We start from the raw sequence: 20183 nt of genomic DNA on the forward strand, positions 1-20183 counted from the left end.
AATCCTGAAGGGATGCCCAAGGAAACTGAACTAAGTGGGGAAGCCTCGTGCCCAGCCCTGAAGCGTGGTTTGGGTTGAGAGGGCTGTTCTTGCTTTTGGGGGCGGACCCTCATGGGCAGGGTGGGGCATCCTCTGGCAGCTGGCTCCAAGTTCCGCCCACCATCCTTCGCTGGTGATCACAGTGTTCTTTGCAAGAGATAAAGGGGAAACTGAAACCACGATGCATTTCTCAGAAGAGTTGTGATCCCAAATACCTGGCTGAGGATCCCTGGTTATCTTCCTAAGGTGCTCAGTCAGGCCGAGCTATTTTAGCTTTGGAGGGCTTGACTTCCTGCCTGGGATATTTAACCCCGCTCTCCTACCAACATATGAGAACCTCCGTAAAGTCAACTTTGACAGAGTTCCGTCTTTTAGTGTAATTGAAAGTTCCCAACTTGCCCCTAAGAAGCCATCTTCCTTTCTAAACTTGCAATACTTCTTTAGCTCAAGACTTGTGGATTGTTTGTGTGAAGGGGGGTGTGGAAGGGAGAGGAGGTATAAATAGAAGCTGCTTTTTCAGTAGAGGTAAAAATGAGAAAGCCGAGGCCTGTAAATGTTAGAAATGTGCACATGTGCATGTGCGCACATGTGAATGCACCCTCACGGGAACAGCTATACATACATATGAGCTTCTAGGTTTATATATGTGTACATCCTTCTTCCTGTGGCTACCAGAAATAGCCTAGCTCTGAGATCTATTGAGAGCCACCTTGTTAAAAACCTGAGTGGATTCTTCAGTAGAGCTGCCTCCTGCTTTATTTAGACACAATAAGGGTGTGCTCCTACATTCCATCTCTGCTCCCCATCCCATCCTGGCATATAAAAAGTCTGGAGAGAGGGAGAGAGAGAAGAATGATTCAGGGGAGAAAAAAAATCACCTTGGGATTCCTTGAAATAGCACATTCTTTTTGTAACTCCCCCACAGTGCATTGACACAATATTCACGTATTTAACAAAAAAATTAATTTCAGGGACACAGCCATTGTATGAAGTAGGGTATGCCAGAATTTGATATAAACAGGAAGTGGGTGGGTTAGACTTTAGTTGACACTGTGTGGTGGAAGCAGATCCTGTGGCAGAAGCAGTTTGATTTTACTTTGGCCCGTGGATCTTGTCATAACTGGGCAGGACAATAAGTCTGATTCTGAGGATAAGCTCTCTGTCAAGGGCTGAGGCCGAAGTGGATCCCTGAGGTTTAATCCCTTCACTTCCTTCCAGAATTCAGAAGCTACATTGTACAGAATGATGACTGTTGCTCTGGATACACCACCTTCTAGATAGCCAACAGTGGACAACCCAAACCTACTGGCATCTATTTCCTCATCTTGGACATGGTGATAATAACTGCTAATTAAAATTTGAGAAATAGAGAGAATGCATGAGAGCGCCTAGGCACTTAATAAATGATGGCTGATAATAATAACTATCATGCAAAGAAGAGAAGGAGGAGGGAAGAAGGAGGGAAGGAGGGGGAGTGCTGAATCTAATTACATAAAGAAGTCACCCACAGGGCCATCTGGGGAGCATAAGAGTGATTTTATAGTACCCTTTAAAGAAATCATATTCAACATTCTCTTAAATAAGCTTGCTAATTTCCCTGATGGGATTATTTCTTTGTTTCTAAGCTTCAGCATTTTATTACGTTTTAATTATACAATATTTCAGGTCTGACATCAAAAAGTGCATCATCTGTTTTTATCTTTCTTAGCCTCATCCACATCCTTAGTTACTGTTGCCAGGTATCCTAGGGTCACCCAAAGAACTTTTGTTCCAGAGACCTTTCAAAGTAAGCCAGTGCAGCAGTTTAGAAAACTTCTCTCGTTTGTGGACAAAAATACATTAAAACAACCAAGGGAGTGATTACTCTTTGGGATTTTTAATGCCTTACTGGACACGTTTGCAATGCTTTTCAGGTCCTTTGGGATTCAAATTAGGAGAAAATCTTTTTTTTTGTTTTATTTTGTTTTACATCTTGGAACTTGATCTTTGGTAAATGTCTGTGATGTTTGCACATTGTGTAACACTCCATCCTTCCACCCCCACCCGCGGTCCCGGTCCCAAATGCTATCAGGATTTCATCAGCTTAAAAAGGCAACAACAAAATACACCGTGGAGAGAATGAATGGTTTCTTTGTGGCTTTCTGGTTATCTTCCTTTGACCGTGCTACTAAATGCAGCTCTGAAAGAGGCTTGTGCTTTTGGGTTTGATCAGCCAGTCACTTCAGTTCAGTTCCAAACCAGAAGAGCTCCCCCTTGGGGTATCCTTGTTGCTAAACCTCTATGAGGCATCATTGACTAATTCAAGCAAAAAGATGCTGTCAGCATATTAGGTATCTTGTTGAGTCCTCTGTAAAGTACACTGATGCTTTCCTAATATTAACAACATTGTGGTTAGCTAATTATTTTACAGACCCACAAGAGGCCCTCTCTCTAAAACCTGATGAAGTGGCCTTTAGGTTCCCTGATCACCATACAGAGGAGCTGAAGAGGAATCTTGGACTGGGTCTAAGTGAGGGCTGTTACAAGGATGCTTCTTATAGCACAAATTCCACATCCTGCTTCCATTGTGACCAAGTCCTACAGCACAGCCAGACTGTGAGCAAGTTGACAGCAAGGACTATGTATCTCTAATTCAGTTGCTGGGTCTGTAACAGGTACACAGTAAGTGTAGAAGAGTGAGTGCTATTATACAAAGATGGTTCTCACCCTCCACCAGCCTTGCTTTAGGGACAGCTCTGCCACTACCTAGCTGTGTAATCTTGGGTAAATAATGTAATGTCTTGTCTGAAAAACAAGGGGTAGGACTAGAAGCTTTTTAAAGTCCCTTACAGCTGTAACCTGCTGCGAAACTGCTGCTTTGCCTTGGAGAGAATTTATCTTATGTATCTTGTGTGAAATGAGTGGTACCTGGGAAGGCACCATATTGAGTTAGGAAAAGGACATGGTGATGAACTTCTTAGTAAGTGATATTTGGATTCCTCTTGCCCCAAACGATCACTTAAAGCACATGCAACGTGAAAAAGTCCAGCTGTCTCAAATATTCTCATCTTTTGAAAATGGTTCTGTTGATAGAATCCACAAGGTAACTGAAGTCTCTATGGGATTCTCCATGCAAGTGACCCATCTGAGATAAGCAGGTGAATTTTTTTCTTTTCTAAACCTGGTCTCAAACACAGAGATGATCAAGGAGCAGTTATGGCATTATAGATCCATTTTAGATCTATCTGTGACAGACATAATTAGAACTGTGTTCAGTGAATTCAATTGCCTTAAGGCAATGGGGCTAAATTGACCTAACAAATGTTCATGCTTCTCCAATAATAATAATAATGATACACTGTGTTTATTTGGAACACGATTAAATTGTTCCTGCTGAGTTCAAGGTCCCAGTGCAAAATCCTGGATTCAGATCCTGTGGATTTATCACACCCACTGGAGGACACTGGCTTTCCAAACCGCTGAATGGATTATCCTCTTCCATTAGAGTGGGCTCATCCTTTCCAAAAGATAACATCTTGTTTCTCTGGCCTGAATTTCCCTTGACTTCTTTCAAAACACAGTTTGTGAAAACAATGTGTGAGAACACATGACAATGGGAAGTACTCAGCGGGAATACTTCAATAAACATGTCAGGTATATAAACTAGCTGATGCTATTTATTCGGTCCTTAAGAAGAAAGTATTGGGATACGATAAAGTGCAATCATCTTTCAACATCTCAGATTTCTCCAGTAACGCATATATGTTGGCAGACCTTAGGGGATCGTGCTAATTTATCTGTAGATCATCAAAGGAAAGAATAAAATATATGACTTCAGGCAAGTGAATAGACTGGAAAACCAAATTGGGCAACAGCAATATTTTCTTACACCAGAAATAAACATGTCAACATGGTGAGGAGGGTTTTGTCCCACTCCTGGCTGAACTTTGAGGGGTGAGATGGCTAATATCGAGGGACCCAGCTTCGTGGTCTTTTCTCACAAATCGTTCCACGATTCAAGAAAAGGACAATCTGCAGCGTGACATGGCAAACTAGGTCAGAATAATATTTCCTAATGGCGATTCCTACAATGTTCTATTAATTACAGCAGCAGTTCAGAATTTTCTGTGCCTTGACAGGTTGTATTTTTAAGCAGGCACCCATTTTTAAAAATTTAATGTGATATATAAAACTGAGTTCCAAGGAATCTCTAATATGGAAGTGGTGAAAATGATGTGGGGGAGAGGAAGCAAAACATGTGCCTATCCTTATACACACCCCAAGCCAGTATTCCGAAGATGAGCTTTGTGAACATAAAAGTTTATGCTGCCTTTGATTTGTGTGGTTTTTAAAAAACACTAGCAATATTTAGGGATCTTGGAGCATAACATCAGAACAGAAACTCTTTGCCCTAAATTTGCGTGTATTCTCTGGCTTTCTCTCTTATTTGCTCCACATGGATTCTCCCTCTTTTCTAGCTAAATCAGTTGACCCACAATTCCCTTTGTGGATGGCATCCCTACAACACGCCTTACCTCTTCTTACCTGCTTGTTTCTGTTCCCACCATTTCCTGAGCCTGGGGAGAGGCATCTCCAGCTCCTCTGGGGTTGGGTGGGGGGAATCTAGTTCAAGGGCCCCTCTTCCATGAAACGTTTTCCTTTTTACCCCAGCTAGAAATAATGGTCTCTTCTACTGATAATACTCTGGAGAACGGTTTCTCAACCTCAGCACGATTGATATTTTAGGCTAGATAATTCTTTGTTGTCGGGGGGACTGCCCTGTGCTTTAAAGACTGTTCAGGAGCACCCCTGGTCTCCACCCACTAGATGCCAGTAGCACCCGCCTCCTACTCCCACAGAGTTGTGACAATCACAGATGTCTGTAGACATTGCCAGATGTACCCCCCGCCCCCGGGGGGAGTGGGCACAAATCACTTGAGTTAACCGCTGCCCTACAGTTCTCCCCAAATCAGATCACAGATTCTGAAGAACAACGGTCAGGTCTTTAGTAGTGTTTTGGTTCATGTTCAAAGTTATTTGATGATTAACAAATAAAAGATGTTTTTAAAAATTATCAGTTGGGAGTTTCTGAAAATTAACACAGAAGGTTAATTTGAATCCGGTTAGATCCTAAGAAAACTTTAAGAGGAGTATGTTATTGCCTCTCCCCTCTTAGAAAAAGCTTTATAGAACTATAATTTTAATACTACACCACTGAGTTGAAATGAGAAACCACCAGAGTGTCTCTGCAGCTTTTGAAACATTATTGTTGAAGTTACTAACCATTGCTGATGACCCTTATAGAAAAGCCAGTGAGGTGAGTTCCTCTTAAAGTTTAGTGCTAGAAAAGTTTGTCTCTTCTGAAAAACTGGGTTTCTTTCTTCTCTTGCATAAAGAGAGATATGTAACTACTTTTATTTTCCCTTTTTGACTTGGCCATCAGGAAGCTCAGACTAAGATTTATGCTCAGTTACAGTAGCTAGCCTCATCCTTTCATTTCTAATATTAAGCCAATCTTTCCTTCTCACTAGCTCCACTTAACTCTTGTCTTTCACCTTTGTTGTAACAGCTTTCTTAAATCTTTTTTATAAAATAAAATTTTAAGCAAATGGAATCCTTATCATTTACCATCATAACTAGGATGCTTTTGGGAATAAAGGGAAAATAATAATTAAGCTGGGACAACAGCTTAAACTGAGGCTTTCCTGGGCAAAATCAAAATGTGGTGTCACTCTAGAAATAGATAATAAATATAACAGATAACAACAGTTACTCTATTCCCAGTTTGGGGATAATTAAAGATAAACATGTGCCCTAAATAATCAAAGTTATGTGCTTCTTATTTATCATGTGTCAATCTGTTGATTAGAGTTAGATATTTATTATCTCTTGGAAAATTTTGTAATTAGCCTCTGTATCGGCAGAGAAAAAAATCTTAGGCGTTCTTAAATGTATTTAATTTCTACCAAAGGGGAGACAGGGACCCTTTAGATCTGGAACAGTGATCACAATAGAAGTTTCATTTGTCTGTGATTTATGGAGACTTGGAATAAATGCACTATTGACCAGTATCAGATTTCTAATGACTCTATCTTGTTTTTCCTAAGCAACTTCTCATAAACTTTTGTAATATGTTGAGCAGCCAGCTGATACTATGTTCAAGCCTGTTTACAGAGCTATTAATAAATGCTATGTGGCAACTCCAGGAAGAGAGTCAAACTGCTTTTTCTCTCCATTGGCTGAAAACAGTTTCCTGCTTATTTTGAAAGGGCATGGGATTGCCAAAATCCTTGATATATGCAAGATATTCTGCAAAGAAACCCAGTGGAAATAAATAGGATTCTGACTTTTATCCTAACAGGCTCATAGTCAAAAAGGAAACCTTGTCAATGTCTTGATTGCAAAGCCGTTCATATATGAGAGAGTGAGATTTCAACGTGGCACGGGGTAGTTTAAAAAAAGATGGTAATTCGTTTCTCTGCGTGCTCAGAATCATGCTGTAATTCAAGTTCTTGATAGCTGATTTGTTTTTTGAAGTCAGCTAATATTCTCTGATTAGACAAATTAAATTTTTAATTACTACCATTTACTGATTTCCAACTACATGCCAGGCGCCATGCAGGCACTTTACACGTGTTGTGTTAATTTGTTCTCAAAACAACTCTGTGAGGTGAAGGTATTATTAGCCTCATTTTACAGTTATGAAAATTAAGACTCAGAGAGGATAAGGAAGTCACCCAAAGTCATACAGAAAATAAGTAGCAGAGGAGGACTTAAGCCCCAGCCGTATTATCCATAAGCCAAATTACTTATACTAGTCTGTGCTTCCAGAATAAGAAGTTATTGGTGTGAAAACTTAAGGCCCACCTCTGAGCCCAGAAAAATGACCAGAGAAGGGTAACAATAAGAGCAACAGCAACACCCACGTAGCACACACTCTATGCCAAGTGTTGTTCATATATCTCATTTAATTCTCACAAGCCCAAGAGGAAAGCCCTATGCCCACTTTACAAATGAAGAGGCATGAGAGCAAGCCATGTACCCCCGTGCTCCCAAGAGTATTCCTTTCCACGGTTAGTTCCCATGTTACAGATCATCCTGATGGTTCCGTGCATCGCCCAGCACTTTACAGTTTTCAGATCATTCTGCACACTTTACTTCATTGCTATCATCCTCCTCCTTTTCCAGATAAGGGTAATGAAAAACCAAGAGCTTAAGTTATTTCCCCAAGGCCATGGTCATTGGCAGAGACAGGACTTGAGCCCAGGTGTTTTTGTAGCTAGCCCAGGATTCTTTAATTCTTTATTCTGGACCTGGCTGCACACCTGAAATGTGACTATGAGGAAGAAGGCAATCCTAAACTTTTCAAGCTGACGTTAGCCTAGAGCCTTCTGTACTGAAAGGAAAGAAGTTGATTTTGAAGCAAAAGCCACATATTTCCCGTTTCGGGGCCCAGGCGTAGGACAAAATGGTTTCAATTTACTTTGAGGTGGCAACATCCTTGCTTGAGGTCAGACCCTTGAGCAAAGGGCTCCCTTACTGCCCTTCTCCCTGACACAACGAGAGCAAAGATTGTTACCTTTTCTTAACTCACACCAATATCAACTCTAAGTCTAGAACTCATCAGTTAATTAGAAGCAAAAACCAAACCAAACCAAACCAAACCAAAACCAGACTGTATGTTAATATAGATAACAGCCACCATTTATTAAATGCCTTCTATGGGCTAAAAAATTTACATGCCTTACCTTATCTAGTTCTTGCAACTTGAATAGGCACCGTTATTGTTACCTTGAAGAGGAGAAAATCAAGTTTTTCAGAGTTTAAGTAACTTTCAGTCACTCAGCTAGTGCTGGCAATTTTAATCCAGCTTTACCTGAACAGCTGCCCCACTGAAAAGTTCAGCTGCCTTGTAGGCAGAGACTTATCTAGACCAAGCATTCCAAATCCTTCCAACTTTCCCTGCATCTCGACTGTAGGGTGGGATACTTACTAAACACATTAAAATGTGGCAGTGTGGGTTGAGGGAAGAATGAAGTGAGGGTAATACGTTGCTCCCATCCCCATCTCGCCTTAAGCCATTCTCAGACCAGCAGACCTCCTTGTTCCTTTACAGCAGTTACCACTATCTGAAAGCATCTGACTTGTTTCTTGTAGTTTGTCTGTCATTCCTACTGGAATGTAAGATCCATGGGAGCACGGCAGAGCCTGTCCCCACGCTGCTGTATTCTCGGTCCCTGCCACAGTGCCTGGCACATAGGACGTGCCAATGAATAGTTGCTGCACGGCGAATGAATGAATGGAAGTGAAAGGGTAAGGATGCCCCTGCTGGAAAAAAAGGGGGACTATTCCCTTTCTCTGGTTGACTCCTTGATTAAAAAAAAAGCTTCAGAGTAATCATTTCTAAGAGGCAAAAAAAAAAAAAAAAAAAAAAAGCCCTGATTTGCCAAGATTTACGGAGAGCTGTAGTTATGAGCTATGCGAGCCATTGCTCCTGAAACATTTTATCTGATTTTTGTCTTCGTAAACCTCTGCTAGGAATTCTGGCAATTCCCCTTCCTCACTCCCCCAACCCCTCTTCTCCCAATCCACCTCTAGTGAATACACATCCTTCTCCTGACGACCAGCTGCATATCCGGGTTCACAGATGAAGGCCCAGGTGGCTCTTCATTAATGGCTCATCCGTTATCTGTATGAAAAGCCAGTGCTTTTCTGAGCAGAATTTTTTTTTTTTTGAAGCTAAATTGACCTTTGGAGAAAAAAAAAATGCATTCTATAGAAAGCAATGACTTTTGTTCTTTATTTATCTCTTCTTGCCTCATTCCTGTGCTTCCAGTCAAATATAGCCTTAAAAAAAACGGTTTACTGAATATTCCAAATGCAAACTGTTCAGATTTTTCCTTTCTGTCACACTTTTTGAGTACTACAATGCTAATAGGCTGCTCTAAAGAATATTCCCTTCCTGCCCTGCCACTGCCCCCATATTCCTAACTTAACATTTGGATATTTTTACAACATATATTCAGTTTGAAAGATAATACTGATACCTTGTTTTATATGAACATTTATACACCAGGACCCTGGCAAGGGACTGACTTCATTGGGATACTTTACGGCTTAATACATCTGAATGATTTATATCTCGTTTTGTCTAGGCATTTATGCTAATAAATTTAACAGATTCCCCAGTACTGCCTGGTCCTTCGTTTTCTTCAGGGGGTCAAAGTGAGAGGAAAATAAAGCAGCGTGTAACTAAAGAAAGAAGAAACTGGCACAACCGATTTAGAACACAAATAAAATTACAACACACATAACATCTCTGATTACAGTTAAGGTGGAGCAACCGTCAAAAAGAAAAAAAAAGTTTCTAGATCCAGATAGATTTCAGTAATTAAGCTGTTTCTCAAAGGCAGAATCACAAAAGTGACAATATTTAGCAAGCTAATTTACTGAGGAATGTTTTGGTCCTACATAATTAAATCCAACACTGAGGAAAAACTGACAACTATTAAACTGAGTGCACTCGGGAGAGGGAAAGGGGATAAGATAAAATCCAATCTATAAAATATATTCCATTATCTTTTATAGGTTTAAAAAACACAAAAGAAATACTTGGAAAGAATCTTCTAAGATGGGAAGATTTTAAGGTTGTGCGAGGATTTTTTTTTTTAACAGGTGCAGAATAAGTTCTTTTTTTTTTTTTTTTTCTCTCTTGGTTCTTTTTCCCATTTTTTTCTCCTGTTGTTTGCAAAGTTGAATCTGGGGTCAGTAGTTCTAATTGTAACCTCAGACTGGAATTCCAGATGGTGCGCTCAGGAGTGGAAGCAACTCTCAGCTCATCAATTTCATGGGCCTGCGTATCTGCTCTGGCCACAGCCCGGCCTCCATCCCCACTGTGGCATTAATGCAGAACAAATTGAGACATATCCTCTATATAATTAGTTCCAGAATTTAAAAAGATTTACGGTATAATAATAGTGGCAGCGCTGCGCAGTCCTTTCTTTGGGGACTCTCTCGGAGCTCGGGGACCATCTCGCGGTGGCATCAGAACAGACGGGTAACCCTGACCGCTCTAGGCACTGCGAGCTGGGGGAAAGGGGGAGTTTTGCTCTGCGCACCTGGTAGTGCGCACCGGTCCTGGCCCCCAAACCAACTGAGTTTGAACCGTAGATGGGTGATTGGCCAAAAAGTAGAGTTAATTTTCAAACGAACAGAGGAAGCCTGGGGTAGACTATACCAAAAGCTCTTCTCTTACTTTTTTTTTTTTTTTTTTTTAAATTTAGATAAATGAAGCTGGGATTTCTACCGCCTGCGCGGGGATGGAAACCAGCCTAAGCGGCTGCCCAGCAGCCCGAGGTAGGCAGAATGCTAAGAGCTGGAGTCGGCGGGGAGGAGAGGAGCAGCGGTCGGGAGCGTGGAGCTCGGACACTGGCCTCTGCGCGAGGCGCTAATCGAGCGCTGGTTCCTCCCGGGCGGCCCACCACTCCTTTTCGCTGTCTACGGCCCCGGGCGCGGGCAGGCGGCCCCAGCCCTTGACAGATCGCAGCGCTACGGTGTGTTTATTCAGTTGTCGGCGCCCGCGGGGTGACACCCGGAGCGCGGCTCGGGAGTACGCGCTGGTCCCTGGGGCCGCGGCTGCAGGGCCGGGCTGGGCTCTCGGTCAGATGCAGTTGACGGCGCCGGGGTCAAAGTGGGGGGCGGGGGGGTAGAGGACCTCACTGCCCCCTCCCACTCAGCATCCATTTTTAAAGCTTGCAATAATTAAGCCCCTTCCAGGCCAGGATGAACTTTACCAGTGATACAAAGCCACATGGGTTTTTAGCGTCTCTCCTCCTCCTTCTTTCCTTTACTCTCCATTCCATTAGCTCTAAAGAAGCAGAGGAGTGGTGGGTTAAGCCCAGAGAGAGACCAGGGTTTCAGCTCGGTTTTGCCACTAATTTGTTACGTGTCCTTGAACAATAGTAACAAAAATTGTTACGTTTATTGAGGGCATAGGCCAACACTCTCTTCCGTCGAATCCTCAGGACCCCTTGAGGTGGGTACTAATATCCCATTATTCCATGTGACCAATAAGGAAACTGAGACTCACAGCGGCTGCGGAGCTCGTCTATGGTTGCACAGCTGCTGGTTACCTGGTGGAGCTGAGATTCCTTTTTCTGGCCACCAATCTCTTGCTCTTAACCACTGCACTCCACATCTGCCTTTCCTCCCTCTGCCTGGGCCTCAGTTTCCTTTTCTGTAGAACGAGGAGTTTAATTTCCAGCTCTGCCAATCGGCGATTCAGACCACATCCTCTTCCACAGGTCTCAGTGCTATCGGGGGGTGGGAAGGTGATTGAGAGAAAGGAGAGGCCAGTTCTCCGCAGCCCTCAGATCCCTGGGACCTTGGGCCGGTCTCGAGCCACAGGAGGTGCAGCAGAGCGCGCTCTACCTGCTGGGGCGGGCGGAGGTTGGACCTTCTTCCCGGCCAGACTGTCTCCCCCTCTGCCCAGCTCAGGGCGCTGAGGCCAGCAGAGCGGGCGCGTCCGCCTGGGTAACTGCAGAGCTCCCGCGGAGAACGTCACCTAGTGGAGGGACAAGTGGGGAGCGTAGGGCACCCCGTGAGCGCAGCAGTGTGCGGGTTTCCCAGGGTTGGCCCTGGGGCGCCTGGGCTCCCGGGCGTGGGCACTGGCTAGGGGCGTTCAAAGACCTCGTCTCGGGTGAGGCCCTCTGGCTGCGGCTTCGGACGCGCAGCACTTACTTCTCTGCCCTGAGGGTTGCAGGGAACTCCTCCCACCGCTTTGGACTACAAGGTCTGGGAGAGGGGGTACCCCAGGGTTGAAATGGGGATCTCACCACTGCTCTTCCCTCCCTGAAGAGGTCTCAGGCGACAAATGGCGGGCGAGAGAGGAGTTCTAAATTTGCTAGCCCCCTCCTTTCCTCTCACCCCACCCCCAGGCAAAAAAAAACCAAAAAAAAATTTTTTTTTAACTCAGAGAGTTAAGCGCCCTTCCTCTATCTGGGATTCAAAACCGCAAAAGCTCACAATCAAGCCACCTTCCTCCAAATACCCACCCCCCAAAAATTGCAAAGAAGGATAAAAAAAGAAAAAAATCTCAACCTTTTTCACTTAGAAGTGGAAATCCCGGGCTTTCATAAAGGGCTCGCCTTTCCTCGTAGCGCTTGAGTGAGTCCTAGTTAAGAAAAACGACTTCTAAGTAGAAATAAAAGTGAAGGGTGTGAGACAGTGGTCTGGGGCGTCCTAGGGACAACTTGGCCTGAGAAGTTTTATCTCGCGAGGCCTTTCTCCACCCAAAATACGAAAAGCGCCTGTCCTCTGCCCAGCCCTGGAGTCCCGCGCAGGTTTAGAGATGGGACATGCGGGCGAGGAGTGGGCGGCCCACAGGGAGTGTAGGGGAGAAGGAGCTGGCCTCGAGAGCCTTTTCACTTATTTTTTTAAAAAGAAAGAAAAAGTTTCTGACTGAAGACTTTGCAAAGTCAGGCACCAAAGTAGCGCGGAGAAGTGTCCACCACCGCGAAAGCGGTCCGGCGATCAAACGGGTAGCGCCTGTTCTTGACCTTTGCCCTCACGGTTTCCTGCGCCTCCAAGACAAGCGACCCCAACAGGAGGGAACTGCGCTTAGCGTGTAGATCTTGAGCTGGCACACGCTTCGGGTCCGCAGCGAGAACTCCTGGCTACCGTTTACTTAGTGGGAATTAACTAAAACCAACGCGTAAGAAATTGTGAGTAAATCAAGGCTTTAAAACTCCCGACTTCTCTATAAAACTGCAACTACCTTGATTGTTGCTTCACATGGGCTTGGCTGAAAAGCTTCGGGCCCCATCCCCGGCCAGCCTCGTGTCAGAGGCCAGGCGGCAACAGGCCGCTTCCCGCCCGGCGCTCCTGGCAGTCCCAGGCTGCGCCGTCGCCGCTGCCTCCTGGGCGTTTCCACGCGCCCCTGAAGCGCACTCCCATTCAGGTTCCCGGCGCTTCTAGCCTAGGGTCTGTTTCCCGATAGAAGCCGACTCTTTTGGAAGAACCAAAAGAAAGAAAACAAAACAAAACCTCAAGCACCTGCTCTGGGGCGCGGGGCTCCCAAAGAATGATTAGGTGGAGGGAGGAATCTGATTTGGCCATGCCAGGCGCTGGGAGCTCTGAACAGTAAGAACCCTGCCTTGGACCTTGGGTCGCTGGAGGCTCTCTTCCGTCCGCGTACCCTGGCTTTCGCCTCCTGATCAGTCACTACGCATGCAGAATGGTACTCCCGACTGGAGTGAGCGGAGGCAGAGCTCAGCAGGAGCGGCTCCAAGAGCCAACCTCGCCCCAAGGACTTCGTATCTAAACCTTCCCCACCCCCTAACCTCCAAACTCGGCGCCTGGATTCTCCGACCGGAATCTGGGCATTTCCCTAAGGGTTTTCTTCCCTCCCAAACTAGCCGCCGTTTTGTTTTCCCGGTTTCCCCGTAGAAGAGTTAGGTACTCCTCACTAGAAAGGGAGATTAAGTGCCGCTGACACCGTTTTTAGGTAGGCGACAACCGCCCTTCTCTGGGCGCAAACCTCACCATGTCGCCAACTACCAGACGGTGGATATACGCCCCGTTTATCACAAATGATGCAACCTCCAGGTGACCCACGTTCGCCTGAGTCTGGCCTCTGGAATCCACAAAAAGCCACCCCGCTCCCCAGTGACCCCAAGATTATGACCACCAGTCCAGTCTGACGGCTCTAGAAGGAAGAGCCGCCGCCTCTTTGAAGTCCGGTAAAGTTCTCTGCGTTATCCTGAAGTTCCCGCCCTCGTGGAGCCCCCTGCCCCTCCTTCCAACCCGCCCTCCCTGATTAACAACCCCTTCCCTACCCCCATCACACAGGGATGCAGAGGGGACATTCAGTGCTCACCTGGAGAGGCTCGCCAGTACCCCAAGGCGCCCACACTCGCGAAGGCCGAGAAAGGGAGGTGGGGGGAGGATTGTGTCCCACAGGCCTGCGGAGAGCGCGTGGCGGGTAGGAGAGGAGGGTGTCTCCGAGAGGGACGCTCCCTCGGGCCCGCCCCCCACCCCCACTGCGAGGACGCCCCCAAGGAGTCGCGCGCTCTGCCTAATCTGCTAGGGCTGCGGTGTGAATGGAGCCGCCGAGACTGCTGACTCCTCCTCCTCCCCCGCCGCCGGCCCCTCTTATTTGAGCTTTGGGAAGCTGGGGGTAGCCAGGCAGCTGGGGTAAGGAGTTCAAGGCAGCGCCCACACCCGGGGGCTCTCCGAAACTCGACCGCCTATCCGCTCCCCCCTTCCCGCCCTCCCTCCCACTCATTCACCCACCCACCCACCCATAGCCGGGACTGCAGCCCAGGAGCCGGGGCCCCGCCGCCTCCTCGCCGCGATCCTGGACTTACCCCTGCCGCAAGAGCCGGCATCCACGTGTGCCCCGGAGCCAGCGTCTTCGCACACGCTCCGCTCCGGGCCTGGGTGCCTTCAGCAGACCGAGCAGCCGGGGATCCGGGGCCCGGAAGGCATCTGGGCCAAGTTAGGCGCGGCGGAATCGAGCGCCGAGCGTCTGCAAAGCCGGTGGGGCCGCGGAGCGTCCGGGGCTGAGCCACAGCAAATGGGCTCCGACGTGCGGGACCTGAACGCGCTGCTGCCGGCGGTACCCTCGCTGGGTGGCGGCGGCGGTTGCGCCCTGCCCGTGAGCGGCGCGGCGCAGTGGGCGCCGGTGCTGGACTTTGCGCCCCCGGGCGCCTCGGCTTACAGTTCCTTGGGCGGTCCTGCGCCGCCGCCTGCTCCGCCGCCACCACCGCCGCCGCCGCCGCCTCACTCCTTCATCAAACAGGAGCCGAGCTGGGGTGGCGCGGAGCCGCACGAGGAGCAGTGCTTGAGCGCCTTCACCGTCCACTTCTCGGGCCAGTTCACCGGTACGGCTGGAGCCTGTCGCTACGGACCCTTCGGTCCTCCTCCGCCCAGCCAGGCGTCGTCCGGCCAGGCCAGGATGTTCCCCAACGCGCCCTACCTGCCTAGCTGCCTCGAGAGCCAGCCCGCTATTCGCAACCAGGGTAAGCAGACTGGGGAGCGCCCCCTACACGCGGGGCGGTGGCGACTGGGCTGTGGCTGCGCGCGGGCACTCCCCTGTCCTACCCCTTACCTGACCACAGCTCTTACTCGGCCGCCTCCCCAAGGACTGTGAGGGTAGAGGAAGCAGCAGCTGGGGGAGAGGAGGGCAAGGAGAGGGAGTCCAGGGCATGGCCCCCTGACATCCTCCAGAGCGGGGAACCGGACTCTTCGCATGAGCCGGGAGGTCATCTGGGGCCCCTCGGACCTCGGGAGATTCTAAGACTATTCCCCGTGGGAGTGGGAAGCGGGAACCGGTGCAATGCCTGGCTCTGCCTCGGGAAGAGGTTTTGTCGCTCAAGGCACCACCAAACTGTCGCCAGGCACTGGACTTTTTAGACCCTGGATTCAGAGTGGGACCAGCGCAGGGTGAGCAGCCTTTGCTGCCTCCGCCACGCCAAAATGTCCAGGAGCCACTCTAGACCTAAGGGAGGCACAGTAAGCACCTTGGAGCACTAGAATGAGTAAATGAATGAGCTAGAGACAATAGTGGCTTTCCTGGACCCGTGTCCGTGTTCGCCTATGGCTCTAGCGCATGGTAGTGTATAAGTGGATCTCTCCTGGGTTCCAGCTCAGGTGGCGGCCACGCGGGCTCCAGGGCTGGAAGAGAACCACGTTTATCTGATTCCAATCTCTGCGGGACCGGGTCCTACCACAGGCGGTGGAATGAGGCCCGAGCGTCGGCCTTACTTCCAGCCCGTCTCTGGCGCCTCCTCGTCGTTGAACACGGGGCTTAGCTGGAGAAAGATTTTTGCAAGACTTGGAGGTTAGAACAAGGACAGGTTTATTTTCCGTTTTCAGTCATTGTACATCGAGGGACACAGCTGGTGGTTTTCTCATCCCGCGCCGGCACCCTCTCACTTCTTTTTCTCAGGGACCAGTGCGGAACCAATCACGCCGAACCTTTGTATTTTGATTTCTAAGTTTATTCTAATTAGACTTCTGCGCTGTTGTGAACCTAAACCAATTCGAGTTGATTCGATATTGTAGGAAATGCTTTAAAAAAGGGGTGGATGCTTTTCCTAGAGCAAAAATTCCCTCGGGCCTAGGGACTGGGATGTTTCTAGAATGCGTGGGCTAGGAGGAGTAGAGTGTGTACTGTATGCAGGAGGTGCTGCGGCTCCCAAGGCTCAGAAGGGCCCTGTTCTTCCCGCCTTCGCACGCACGTTGTAAAACCGTATTTCCAGGCTGTTCGTATCTTAGCCCAGCCCGGAACACCTGGCCCACTAGAAGCCCTGGCGAAACCGAAACCGCCCTCCTCCTCTCTTCGTTTGGGGAACCTGGGATCCATGTTCTGTGGAAGAACCTCAAGCCCACCCGTGGGGTCCCTCCACTCTAGGTCCTTCCTAAAGGAAATTAGTGTTTCAGACTCAAGGAGTATTGAAACAGCTCAGTGACTATTACAGATTCTTTTCCTCTGATCGTACCACCTCTAATTAGCAGGCTGATGTTACCTCTGGCAAATCTCCAGGTCTCAGTTTCCCCATCTGTAAGAGGAGAGCCAAGATGGGCAACCTGGTGTTTGGCTCAGGTTTGAAGTTCTATGCCACACAAGCAGAAGTCCGACCCCCCCTCCCACCCAAGGGGTTCTAAACACAGAAGGCAGCAGCCACGTAAACTTGGTTGGACCAGAAACGGCAAGACTGGCAGGCAGGTGTGTGACGTGAGTGAGTCTCTGTGTGGATGTGTGCTATTTGAAGACACCTGAGAAGCTATTTGATCTAAGTACCCCCTGTGCAAAATACTACCATTATCATTTATTTGAAACCATCTAGGTTCTGTCGGGGTTTTGGAACCTGGACTCTGCGGCTTTGGTTGGATCCCTGGGTCCATCCTTCTACAGGGTGGTCTGCTGCCCAGAATTTCATCAACTCAGCCTCAGGAGTGAGACTGTGGGCTTCCTAGCCAGTGGGCACTATGCTTAAAGGAAAAATCCCAATTCCTTTCTAGAGGATAGGCCCAGGATGTTAAAGAGAAAAAGGGCTTGGGAGCTGGAGACCAACTAGCAGGTAAAGGAATCCCCCCTCCCCATCCTGGGAAATAGCCCAGTAGAGAGGCGGCCCCAGATCCAGGCCACAGCCTGTAAGCCGGTTCCTGTCTTCTTCGGGCTTAGGTTTTCTCTTGTAATCAAAACGTAAAGGGATCACACTTGACCAGTCCTTGGGACTCAGTCAGCAGCTGGGAGCTGGGGTCGGATGTCAGAAGCCACTTGTGCCTCAGCCCTGGCATTGGCAACCAGAGTGGGCCCTGGGGCCCTGAGATTTCAGATTTATTCTCTCGATTTCTGGGCTTCCTGCAGCTCTCCCAGCAATGTAGAGTCTTGGTAGGAGGCTTAACCAGGGGAAAGCAAGGGCATCAATTCCTTCCCCAAAGTGTGGGAATGGCCATCAGCAGGCCGAGGCAGAGAGGAATGAAGCTTCTGGCTCCCTGTCCCCAGGCAGGGCAACCTAGCGAGGGCCCAGGGGTGGGGACAATTGCTGGCACTCTTGTACCTCCCCCCACCCCAAGGTATCACACCTCGTTTTTTTCCAATTGCTTAAATATTATAGCTGGTATTCTAATCTTGCTTCTAAATATTAATTCAGGAAACATTTATTGAGCACCTACTCTGTGCCAGGCACTGGGGATTGAATGTTAAGACAATTAAAGTGCCTCAACCTTTGCAGGAAGCTCACAGCCTGACACTGGAGGAGCCCCTTATTTTTGGATGAGGAAATCTAGGCTCTAAGAGATAATGTGTGCAGGAGATCTCTCTGTGGCAGAACTTGGACTCAAACCCAGACCATTCTAGGTTATTTCTACCTCCTTTCCCAGGGATCTTGGCCCCGCTGTTGAGATGGATTTTCTCTTCCCTGCTGGATGGGCACCCAACCCACTGTAGTCTGTATGAGAGGTGGGGAATTTGCCGGGGCAGAAGAAGGGCGAGGACTTCGATAGCCCTAGACTAAGTGCGGGGTTTGGGAAGGGAAGACAAAGACTGCTTGACAGTGTGCGCGATTCCCCCAGCCCCACTGGCGCGCAGAACCCTTTACCTACAGGAGGCCTTGTTATCACCAGGCCACCCTAGTGTCACGTGGGGACACCAGCTCAGCCCTAGGGCCAAGGGCGCCCCCCTCAGGTCGCATTGGAGAGGGTATTTCGTTGCGGGACAAATTTCCCCGTATGCTGCCGAAGCTGCGGAGTCATGATTTTCAGCCTTGGGACCACCTTCCTGACAGAGCCTGTTGTCCACTCCATCCCTCAGCTCCCGCGGGGCCTGGCTCGGCCAAGCGGTTCCCGGGCTCCTCCGCTGCGGCAGGCGGGGGAGAGAGGCGCACAGCGTGTCTCGCCTCTCCCCGCGGTCAAGGTTGCACTCCCTTCCCCGGCCGAGACTAATCGTGGGAAAGGCGCTACCTTGGCCCCTCGAGCCTCTCCCTCTAAGGCCTGTACAAGGAGCCTTTGAACATGCTGCCCCTTTCTGCCGGCAGCTGTCCCTCCCCCCGGCCTCTGCCCCAGCGCTCTCCGCGCCTGGCTCAGCGCTAGGCCCCGGGACAGCACGCTCTGATCAGTTCCGCATCCGATAAGTTTCTAATTTAAAGAGCCCTCCCTCCTCTCTGAGGGTCCTTTCACCGATGCCCGTCCCCTCTCCGGGGAGGGGGACTGCGAGAGGGGGTTGGAGGCCAGCCTCTGCCCAGCGGTCCGGTGTCCGGTCTGGGACGGGTCCTTGGGAGCCTCGCGGGGCGCGGAGGCGACGCGGCCGGCGCAGGATCTGCAGCCCGCAACCCGTGGCCCTAGCCGTGCACCGAAGGTTGCGGAGCCCGCCTCCGAGGACAGCACGGTGCCCGGGCCACTGCCTTCTCATCGGCTCAAGAATGGAGAAGGGTTCGTCTAGAGACAACTTCTTTATTGCTTCTGTTTCTCCTCTTTATTTAAAAAATGGTCTTTGAAAATTCGGCCTTCCCTCTGCAAAACTGGGTGCTTGGAGCCAACTTTCGTTTGTCAGCGGACTGGTAGGCCTTAAACACAGTCTGGCCTCCGCTCCCAAAATGAAGTGTCTGGAAGCCCAAGCGTGCTCACCCACTCCTGACAGCTAACGGGGCGGGGGTTATCTTTACCCACTTAGCAGGCCAGAAATGGAGGCCTCTGGGGTCATGTAAATTATAAAAGCTGGTGGCTTCTTAAGTTGTCAACCGGTGGCGCCAATTGGTGCGTGAGACTTGGACTGCCCTGTACAATCCGGTAATGAAGACCTGTTCAAACCCTCCCTCCCACACTGACACACCACATTCCCCGAAGTGGACTGTAGAAGGTCGGTTTTTGTTTTTGTTCTGGGGATGTGTATTTGAAAGATGTGGGTAATGGCCACCTTTCACTGTTCAATCTAAGTCTTCACTGGACACTTGTAGAGCCTTGACCATGTCTGGGGCAAGAGTGGGGGAATGGGGTTCACTTGACTCATCCCACTCCCAAGAATTGAGCGGGGTGTGGAGACTCAGCTCAGTGCCCAGAGGCGGGGCCGAGGGTGGGGGGGACTGGGTCCGGCCCAGTGGCCCTGCAGGGAGCCGATGTGAGCGTCTGGACCAATCTGATTCGTCACTTGGTCAGGACCTCAGGCCAGAGACTACGGAGCCTGCGCATCGGAAGGGACCCCACCATTGGGTTCAGGGCTCAGAACTGATCTTTATCTTAGCTGGAGGATGCTTTTTCCCCAGAGGCAGCTACAGTTTTGCAGAAGCTAGTGCGGTAAATGTTTAAAGTAATTTAGTGACAATAGTCACAGAAGGAGACTACGTTTTTCAACCAACACGTTTTTTTTTTTTTTCTTCCCTCACTTTCGGAGAGCTGGGGAAGAATACGGGCGGTATTGCCTTCGGTTTCTCGGCAGGGAAACTGAGGCAGAGGACCAGTGTATACCATGGAGGGAAAGGGAGGTACAGTCTCAGGCACACTCTGAAACAAACAGGCTTCCCGGACTGGTGCGCGAGGAAGTCCGCCCCGGCAGTGGTGGTCACAGTCCGACCCGCTGGGCGCGAGGTGGGTCCGAGGTAGGAAGGAGGAGGGCGCAGGGTCGAGGCCCATGGGCCCAACTTGAAAGGCCCCTTCTTTTTCCC

The 20183-nt window shown here is 49.1% G+C and overlaps 2 protein-coding genes across 31 annotated transcripts in view; one reads left to right on the forward strand and one right to left on the reverse strand.

The window, feature by feature from the left end:
- Window positions 1-14525, reverse strand: part of LOC309606562 (uncharacterized protein) — a 51530-nt gene extending 37005 nt beyond the window's left edge. For 5 of the 28 annotated variants that reach the window (XR_014231915.1, XR_014231916.1, XR_014231917.1 and 2 more), the window contains exons 1-4: window positions 13895-14314; window positions 11449-11581; window positions 11108-11330; window positions 7767-7809 (exon numbers count right to left, since the gene is read on the reverse strand). Coding sequence is in view for 1 of the 28 variants with exons in the window: in XM_082343888.1 (XP_082200014.1) it covers window positions 13895-13979; window positions 14385-14405 (106 nt within the window). In the remaining 27 variants the exon portion in view is untranslated. The other 23 variants (XR_014231907.1, XR_014231908.1, XR_014231909.1 and 20 more) reach the window with 14 other exon arrangements.
- WT1 (WT1 transcription factor) overlaps window positions 14443-20183 on the forward strand; it is a 48456-nt gene continuing 42715 nt past the window's right edge. For all 3 annotated transcript variants that reach the window (XM_082343804.1, XM_082343805.1, XM_082343806.1), the window contains exon 1: window positions 14443-15038. In XM_082343804.1, the coding sequence (XP_082199930.1) occupies window positions 14594-15038 (445 nt within the window). In that variant the 5' untranslated portion in view covers window positions 14443-14593. The remainder of the gene's footprint in view (window positions 15039-20183) is intronic.

Source organism: Balaenoptera borealis (assembly GCF_965194805.1).
Source record: "Balaenoptera borealis genome assembly, chromosome: 11".
Taxonomy (NCBI): domain Eukaryota; kingdom Metazoa; phylum Chordata; class Mammalia; order Artiodactyla; family Balaenopteridae; genus Balaenoptera; species Balaenoptera borealis.